At 40.2% G+C, this 10,084-nt stretch overlaps 1 protein-coding gene across 1 annotated transcript in view; it reads left to right on the top strand.

Moving 5' to 3' along the window:
• LOC123502836 (zinc transporter 9-like) overlaps positions 1–9,882 on the top strand; it is a 35,652-nt gene extending 25,770 nt beyond the window's left edge. The window contains exons 8-14 of the mRNA XM_045252107.1: positions 1,110–1,248; positions 1,729–1,866; positions 2,424–2,553; positions 3,715–3,925; positions 6,761–6,953; positions 7,535–7,648; positions 9,700–9,882. Coding sequence (XP_045108042.1) covers positions 1,110–1,248; positions 1,729–1,866; positions 2,424–2,553; positions 3,715–3,925; positions 6,761–6,953; positions 7,535–7,648; positions 9,700–9,744 — 970 coding nt within the window. The 3' untranslated portion in view covers positions 9,745–9,882. The remainder of the gene's footprint in view (positions 1–1,109; positions 1,249–1,728; positions 1,867–2,423; positions 2,554–3,714; positions 3,926–6,760; positions 6,954–7,534; positions 7,649–9,699) is intronic.
• Positions 9,883–10,084: the final 202 nt, after the last annotated feature.

The following is a 10,084-nucleotide window of genomic DNA, read 5'->3' as shown; positions in this document are numbered from 1 at the left end:
TTTACTTTTTCTAGTTCTGTGTGTGTGTGTGTGTGTGTGTGTGTGTGTGTGTGTGTGTGTGTGTGTGTGTGTGTGTGTGTATTTACCTAGTTGTATTGTACATGATTCGAGCCGGGCTCATAGTGTCCTGTCTCCATATCTCCATTTGTCTAATTTTTCCTTAAAGTTATTCACATTATGTGCATAACTTCATTATCCAATGCATTCCTTTTTTTCACCGTTCTGTGTGGAAAATTGTATTTTCCAATATCCTTCACACACTGCCTCATCCTGATCTTCTTTTCATGTCCTCTTGTCCTTCCATCTTCTTCTGTCAACAGCACCAGATCTTCTTTGTCTATCTTTTCAATGCCATTAACTATCTTGTACATTGTTATTAGGTCCCCACTTTCTCTTTTATCTTGTAAGGTTGGCAATCCCATTTCCTTCAGTCGTTCTTCATATGTTAGATCCTTTAATTCCAGCACCATCTTTGTAGCAGTCTTCTGTATCCTTTCCAATTTTATTATATTCTTTTGTGTGTGTGTGTGTGTGTGTGTGTGTGTGTGTGTGTGTGTGTGTGTGTGTGTGTGTGTGTAATTCACCACAGTCGTCCGCTGGTCACCCAGCTAGCTTTCTCCATTACGGAGCGAGCTCAGAGCTCATAGACCAATCTTCGGGTAGGACTGAGACCACAACACACTCCAATCACAAAGAAAAGTCTAGATTATATTAACATGATATGATAATATGCCTTCCCTCTTCCTGCTGTCTCGCTGCACAAGGCTTTCCTCTTCCTTTCACCCCTATTCTGTCCAACTCTTTAATACAAGAGTTAACCAGTACTCTCATTCATTCATACTTTTCTCTGTTAAACTTTGGAATTCCGTGGCTGCTTCTGTATTTCCATCTTCCTACAACTTGACTTCTTTTAAGAGAGAGGTTTCAAGAAATTTGTCCCTGAATTTTGGATAACTCATATGACCTTTAAGGGAACTGGCAACCCAGTGGGCCCTTTTTTTCTTTCCATTTTTGTTGCCTTTGGCAATAAATGTCTGTAGCATTATCATCCTCTCATGACGAACTCTGAACACCCTTTACTTTGTTGACCTGGCTGGTTCTCTTTGCAGCAATGGTGCCAATATGGTGATGAAGCTTGGTGCCTGGGCCTTCACTGGGTCACATAGCTTATTCGCCGAGGCACTCCACTCGCTGGCAGATGTCACCAACCAACTTATCTTGGCATATGGCATTCACAAGTCCAAACAGGTGATGGAATTCTCTCTCTCTCTCTCTCTCTCTCTCTCTCTCTCTCTCTCTCTCTCTCTCTCTCTCTCTCTCTCTCTCTCTCTCTCTCTCTCTCTCTCTCTCTCTCTCTCTCTCTCTCTCTCTCTCTCTCTCTCTCTCTCTAGTGCCTGTGTTTTCTTTTATCTTTCTCAATTGATGATGTTCCTTTTTTTTTATTAGTTTTCTTTTGCAGCTTGTTACTCTATGTGTGTTTTCGTATATAATCCAATGCTTTATATTCATCCTCTTATGTAATTCAGTGCCTTATTTGTCTTTCTCTGGAATGCAGTCTTTTACATGCACCCTCTGTATAGTTCAATGTCTTATATATATATATATATATATATATATATATATATATATATATATATATATATATATATATATATATTTATAGAATCCAATCTTTTACATATATCCCTTGTAGAGTTAAGTGCCTCACATGTGCATCTTTATATATAGAGTGCAGATGTAGTGCATCCCTATGGCTACACCACCATGCGCTATGTGTCTTCCCTCATCTCTGGTGCCATGATCTTCTGTGTGGGGTCAGGCCTCTCCATCCAGCATGGCATTGCAGGTCTCTTGGAGCCCTCTGAGGTGAGACAAGAACACAAAGAGAGTAGTAAAGGATATTAAGGAGTATGGAGTAACACAGGAAAGCTAATTTCAATCTGTTCTAGGTTTATATGAGGGTGTTAGTCAGTAAGAATGCTAAGGAACACAAAAGGAAGTGATATTATGAAGTAAAAAATATAGGATAGTAAAAGAGAAGGATGAAAGATGAAGAGATGAAAGAGGAGATAGGTAAATGAAGAATTAGTAGTATCAGATATATTACTCTATGGGTCTGCATGTGACAAGTTACACTTTTCAATGTAAGAGATGGCGGCTAGAACACTTTTATAACTGAGAATCTGTTAGCTGATCAAATTGCTAAAGATTCAGACAAGACACTAAACACAGTGGAAGTGAGTGTGGCTTGTTAACTTGACTTCTGACTATGATTGTACATCCTATCTGTCTCATAGAAAACATTTGTATGAATAAGAAATCTTGTTAATATTATTACTTCTTTAACACTGCAATGGAAAACAAAATAGCACACACCATATCCTTTCTTATCATAACACTTCATCTACAACTGTTCACTTCAGGTGCTGCCTCTGTACTGGGCCTTCTACATCCTGGGGGGCTCGCTGATCACTGAGGGTGGCACGCTGCTAATGGCAGTGCATGCTATACGCAAGGGGGCACGGCACCAGCAGATGAGCTTCATGGAGTATGGTGAGGAGGTCCTACCATTATGAGGGTACCAGTGAATGTGCTGGGAGGAAAGGGAAAGGATTGTGAAGGCAGTGTAATTAAGTGGGCTTTACAGTCACTGCAAATGAGGTCGGACCCATTGGATGCAAAGTCTGCTCAAAATAAGTCTTACAGTGCTGTGGAAGTTTTGCTTAAGTTTGGTAATTTGTGATCTGATGGTACCTGGCAAATCAGGGAGCATAGATGGACACAGGTTAAGCTTCAGTTTTACATCTACCTTATCTAATTATTGCAAGCCTACAAACCTTATCCTTACATCCTTTATTGGTCCCAAAACACTCACAGATGGAGAAAAAGGTTATATTTTAGCCTAAGGGAAGAAGAGTCACTATCTCTGAAATATGCAAATGATTAGTACATGATAGGATAAATGTAAAAAGATTTCTTGCTGTTGCACATACATCCTCTCTGACATGTTTTAAACATTTGATTCAATTATCTGGCTTTCATATGTGATTTTCTCTTCAAGGTAATCACAATGAGTCTATTTTGAGAGCACTCTAGTACCAGACTAACACCTTTGGGCTGGGAGAAGAGGTCAGTAGCCAAGACTAAGCACTTTTCTTGAGTTCACCCTTCTGGACCGGGGTCTGCAAGCACTCCTAGGGCACTCACCAATGGTCACCTAGGGGTCTCTCTTTGTTTTTTGAGACATGAGGGTCACAGAACTCCCATGTACCTAGCTATAGACTGCGCAGTGTAGTGGTTAGCATGCTTGACTCACAATCGAGAGGGCCGGGTTTGAGTCCTGGAAAGCGGCGAGGCAAATGGGCAAGCCTCTTAATGTGTGGCCCCTGTTCACCTAGCAGTAAATAGGTATGGGATGTAACTCGAGGGGTTGTGGCCTCACTTTTCCAGTGTGTGTTGTGTGTGATGTGGTCTCAGTCCTACCCAAAGATCGGTCTACGAGCTCTGAGCTCACTCCATAATGGGGAAGACTGGCTGGGTGACCAGCAGGCAACTGAAGTGAATTACACACACACACACTTCCCACCACAGTATTGTAGAGCCAGGACCTCAATGTTAATGTGACCTCATCTGTATGGATATGTGTACATAACTGTAGCACACAAGATCTCACTAATGTTGCTTTGTCTCTTAACACACTCACATCCTCCACAGTGTTGCGAGGCCAGGATCCCAGTGTGAATGTGGTGCTGCTGGAGGACATGGCAGCAGTGATGGGGGTGACGGTGGCTCTGGGCTGCATGGGCCTCACCTCCTGCTTAGGTTCACACGTACCAGATGCCATTGGGTCATGCCTCATTGGGGGCATCCTGGCAGCCGTGTCTGGTTTCATCATCTACACTAATTCTGCAGCTCTGGTGGGAAAGTAGGTATTCTTGTGTGTGAGTGTAGGAGTGTGTGTGTGTATGTGTCTGGCTTCATCATCTATATTAATTTTAATCTACTGGTAGGAAAGTATGTCTTCTTTTATAATTTACAGGGCCTGAGCTACACTTGTGTGCTCTCATTTATATATCTATATATTTGTGTTAGTGTGTATTTGTTTACCTAGTTGTATTGGACAGGGTTAAAGTGGGGCTCATATTGTCTAGTCTCCATGTCTCCATTTATCTAATTATTCCTTAAAGTTATGCACCTTATGTGCTGTAACAACTTCAATATCCAGTGCATTCCACTTTTCCACCATTCTATGTGGAAAACTGTATTTTCCAATAAACTTCACACACTACCTCATCCTGATCTTCTTTTCATGTCCTCTTGTTCTTCTATCTTCTGTCAACAGCACCAGGTCTTCCTTGTCTTATCTTTTCAATGCCATTGACTATCTTGTACATTGTTATTAGGTCCCCACATTCTCTTCTATCTTGTAAGGTTGGCAGTCCTATTCCCTTCAGTCGTTCTTCATATGTTAGGTCCTTGAATTCCGGCACCATCTTTGTAGCAATCTTCTGTATCCTTTCAAATTTTCGTATATCTTTTTTAAAGCTCAGAGACCACACCACTGCTGCATATTCCAGCATTGTACGTATCATGCTAGTGATGATTTTTTTCATCATTTCTTTGTCCATGTATTGAAATGCTACTCTTATATTAGTCAACATTTTATATGATAATCTAAATATCTTGCTTATGTGTTTTTCGGGAATCAGATTTTCCTGTATGATCACTCCCAGATCTTTTTCCTCTTTAGTCTTCATTATTTGTTCCTCTCTCATCAAATATTTCCATACTGGTCTTCTTTTACTCTTTCCTAGTTCTATTATGTGACATTTCTTGGCATTAAACTCCAATTTCCACTTCCTACGCCACTCATAGATCTTGTTTATATCTTCCTGTAACAGCAGACAGTCCTCCATGGTTTTGATAACTATTAGCAACTTTGCATCATCAGCAAATAAATTAATGTAACTGTTAGCCCCGACGTGAATGTTGTTTCTTCTGTAGGTACCAATTTTTTAGTCTCATATCCAGAACCCTCCAGTAAAAATTTTTCTTCTCAATCTCTGTCCTTTTCTCATTTATTTATTTTTTTTCTTAACTTCACTTCTTAGCACTTTCTCCTTTTCCCTCTCCTCTAGGTTCATATCTCTTTATCCATATATCCTTGTGTTCAGTATCATAGCCAGCTACTCTTTCCTAGTCATAATTTCCTCTACAGCCATTTGGGATCTCATTCTCACTTTCATTGGTCTCTCACCCCCTTCACTGTATCTTCCTAGCCTGATCACTTCCTCCATCTCCTGGTATAGTTCTTATGTGCTGTCTTGAACTTGTTTGATAACAGTTTTTGCCAATTCTCTCTCTCTTGTGACCTTGTTGTCCCGGTGTGTGGTGTGTGCCTGGTCTCAGGCCTATCCGAAGATCGGAAATAATGAGCTCTGAGCTCGTTCCGTAGGGTAACGTCTGGCTGTCTCGTCAGAGACTGCAGCAGATCAAACAGTGAAACACACACACACACACACACACACACACACACACACACACACACACACACACACACACACACACACACACACACACACACACACACACCTCCAGGAAGACTTGGACAGAATATGGAAATGGAGCTGTACATGGCAAATGGAGTTCAACACGACAAAATGCAAGAAAATAGAGTTTGGCAAGAGTGAAAGAAGAATCAGGAGTATGTACAAGATAGGAAATGAAGACATAAAAACCAGTCATGAAGAAAAAGACCTTGGGGTGACAATTACCAATGACCTATCGCCAGAGAGACATATAAACAAAATAATTGGAGAAGTATTGAACTTATTGAGGAACATAAGAGTGGCGTTCGTATATCTAGATGAAGAAATGATGAAGAAAATAATTACTGCAATGATAAGACCGAGGCTTGAATATGCAACAATACAGTGGGCTCGAACTTAAAGAAACACATAAGGAAACTAGAGAAAGTACAGAGGGCTGCAACGAAAATGGTGCCTGACTTAAGAGATTTGACTTATGAAGACAGACTGAAAAGAATGCAACTTCCAACCCTGGAAAACAGAAGAAAGGGAGACCTGATAGCAATATACAGAGTGATGATTGGCATGGAAAAATGGATAGGGAAGATCTGTGTATGTGGAATGGAAGAATGTCGAGAGGGCATGGGAAAAAACTAAAATGGCCACTTATAGGAGAGATGTGAAAAAATATAGCTTCCCTCATAGAAGGGTGGAAGCATGGAATAGTTTAGACGTGGAAGTGGTCAACGCAAGGAATATTCATGATTTTAAGAAAAAGCTGGACATTAATAGATATGGAGACGGGACAACACGAGCATAGCTCTTTTCCCGTATGTTACAATTAGGTAAATACAATTAGGTAAATACACACACACACACACACACACACACACACACACACACACACACACACACACACACACACACACACACACACACACACACACAAGAGGAAGATGGAGAGGGAGATGAGGTGGTGATGCTCAGAGGTCAAGAGGAGGGACTGGGCATGAACCAGGTGGGGAAGGCTAAATGAGTGGAACCTAAAAGCTTAGTTTTTGAGAGGGTTTAACCAATCAAAAGAAACCTGAAGCCTTCACCTGGTGTGGATCTGCTAGGTGTTCCTACTGAGAAATTATATAGTTAGGATTGACAAGGACTCTACTACTGGCAACTGTACCTCTCTATATCACCAACTCTCTTCTTTATCACCACCTCCTTTCCCCCAACAGATCCATCCCACAGCACCGCCTGGAGAAAATCAATGAGGAGCTGGAGCAAGACGTGTTGATTCGCGCCATCTATGACGTGAAGGGCATCGACATGGGAACGGGCCTGGTGCGCTACAAGGCTGAGGTGGACTTTGATGGGAGGGAATTGACCAAATACTACCTTGATCAGCAGGACCTTGAGGCTATACTGAAGGTTAGGAAAGACAGTGAATAGGTTAGGGAGTTGTGAGGAGGAGACGAGTGTCTTTTAATGGACTGTTTTCATTATGTTGTATTGTTAGGGTGTTTTCCTTGTTTCTCTCTGTCCATATCTTTGTTAATTCTCTCTCTCTCTCTCTCTCTCTCTCTCTCTCTCTCTCTCTCTCTCTCTCTCTCTCTCTCTCTCTCTCTCTCTCTCTCTCTCTCTCTCTCTCTCTCTCTCTCTCTCTCTTTAAATCTCTTCCTCTCTCCTTTCTTACTTCCTTTGCTTCCATTACTGTCCTCCACTTTCCTTCCTTTTTTTCTTTTCTCTCCTTAATCCTTCCTTCTTATTCTTCCTTTCATTTTCTCTCATTCCACCTTCCTTTACCTTCTCTCTCTAAGCCATAACCCTCCTTCCCTTTCTTCCTCTTCTTCTCCATGTCTTACTTTTCTCCTTAACTAAGTCTTGTTTCTGTCATTTACCCTGTCTCCATTGTTTCTGTCATTTACCCTGTCTCCATGTCACACCTTCACTTGCTGATCTTTGTCTCTCCTACCCTCCCTCATGTCTCACCCCCTTTTTACCCCCGGCAGGAGATGCAGGGGTTGAAGACAATAGAGGATGTGGAGGCCTTCATGCTCAAACACGGGGAGAACATTGTTGACAGCCTTGGGGAGCAGGTGGACAGGATTGAGACTATACTGAAGGTGAGATGAGACAGTTTTGACTCTCAGGATCCCTGTATAAATGAGATTTGCAGGTTAAATTCACAAGTTAAGTTCATTGTGTTGTTAATAAGAGATTCACAGTTGAGGTTTTTACACAGTTTCTTTGATAATTATGGAATTTACTGGTTAAATTCATGGTTTCTTTGATCAAAATTAGATTCATAGGTTAAGTTCAATTTGTTGCTGATAGATTAAATTACTTGAGTTACCGGTCCCTGCCCACCACTATTGACATGTGCAAAAATGAGCTAAAATTCTTTCATAGATATGTAATGGGAAAAAAAAGGGTTAAAAAAGTTGATAATGTCTCAAACGAGGATGCAAGATCACAGGTGGAAATAATGAATAAGTGCTTTCAATCAGTATTCACCAAAGGAAATAAGTTTGAAGGAGCAAGAACAGGGCACAAGGAAAAGGAAATGAGGAAGATCCATGTGGAAGTCAAAGGAAGTCAAAGAAATCAAGATTATGAAAACGTTTGATTTGAATAAGGCTCAAGGACCAGATGGGGTGTCTAATTGGATGCTAAGGGAATGTAATGACCAGCTGACAGAGATATTACATAACATCATAGTATGTTCTTTTAAGGAAGGAAAAGTCCCTCTAGACTGGAAAATTGCCAATATTGTTCCAATTTTCAAGCAGAACCACTGAACTACAGACCAGTGTCCCTAACAAGTATGGTTGCAAAAATAGCAGAAAAATAATTAAAGGCAGATGGATGCAACAGCTAGAAGAGTCACATACATGAACTGGATGACAAGTTGGTTTCAGAAGTGGAAGATTTTGTGTCACAAACCTATTGGATTTCTACAATAGAGCAATAAATATAATTCAGGAGAGGGACGGATGGGCAGACTGCGTTTACTTAGATAAAAAAGGCTTTTGATAAAGTACTGCATCAGAGCTTGCTATGGAAAATTAAGAACATAGGTGGTTTACAGGAAAAAGTATTGGTTTGGATAACAGACTTCTTAAAAGACAGAGAAGAGAACAGTGATAAAGGGTGTAGAATCAAAATGATGTATAGTTATAAGTGGAGTTCAACAGGGAACAGTCCTGGCCCCTGTAGTGTTCATAGTGTATATTAATGTTATGGTAGATGAGGTGGACAGTTATATAAGCTTATTTGCAGATGATGCAAACTGAAATGAGTGGAAAATGACATGGTTTGTGAAATGCTATAGAAAGACTTGAATAAGGTAATATGAGTGGAACAAGAAATGGGAAATGGAATTTAACACAAAAAATTACAAAGTGGTGAAATTAGGGAAAAGCAAAAGAAGACAGACAAGATCTTACACTATGAGAGGAATAGAAATTCAGAAAACAAAAGAAGAAAAAGATGTGGGTATTACAATAAATGACAATTCATCACTGGAAGAACGATGATTAAATGGGCATTTACCTACATAGATGAAGAGATGATGAAAAACTAATAGAATACATGATTCAACATAAACTAGAATGTGCTGCACTTATATGGTCACCACATAATAAAAAAGATATAAGGAAGATAGAAAGGATCCAAAGAGCTACAACCAAAATGGTTCCAAGTTTGAGAGACCTAAATTATGAGGACAGATTAGAGATTAAAACTTCCAACATTGCAACAATAGAGAGAAAAAGGAGACCTAATTGCTACATACAGGACATGGAAGGGGATGGACCAAGTTGACAAAGAAGACTTATTCGTATAGGACTAAAGAAATACTGTACAAGGGGACAGCATGAAATTGAAAAAGACCGTGTGTCGAAGAGACATTAAGAAATATAGTTTTCCAAACAAAAACATAGAAATATGGAACAATTTGGATGAAACAGTGGTTCAAGCAAGAAATATTCATGAAAAGGCTAAACTGGATGACTATAGATATGGAGACAGGACAGTACGAGCATAGCTCTTTTCCTGTAAAACACAACTAGGTTAATATAACTAGGTAAATACACAGTCCATTCATATTTTTATACACAAAATAAAGAAAGAAGTAGATCAGGAAAGTAAATGGATTTTTATCTCTATTTTTCAGAAAAGTCATCCAGAAATTCGTCACTGTGATCTGGAAATTCTGTAGTGTGTGTGTGTGTGTGCGTGCGTGCGTGTCTACTATGCTAGGAGAGCAGAATGTGATACTGTGCTCAGGCCCTGGAGAAAGAGAGAGAGAGAGAGAGATTATAAACATATGAATAAGAGCCTTACACTAACCTTGAAAGAGAGAGAGAAAGAGAAGGAGACAAAATAGGCATACATTACAGATAGGCTATGTGTAATATTCTCTCTCTCTCTCTCTCTCTCTCTCTCTCTCTCTCTCTCTCTCTCTCTCTCTCTCTCTCTCTCTCTCTCTCTCTCTCTCTCTCTCTCTCTCTCTCTCTCTCTCTCTCTCTCTCTCTCTCTCTCTCTCTCTCTCTCTCTCT

The sequence above is a fragment of the Portunus trituberculatus genome, chromosome 12 (genome assembly GCF_017591435.1).
Source record: "Portunus trituberculatus isolate SZX2019 chromosome 12, ASM1759143v1, whole genome shotgun sequence".
Taxonomy (NCBI): domain Eukaryota; kingdom Metazoa; phylum Arthropoda; class Malacostraca; order Decapoda; family Portunidae; genus Portunus; species Portunus trituberculatus.
Note: the sequence above shows the minus strand (reverse complement) of the source record. Positions and strands in the feature narration are given on the sequence as shown.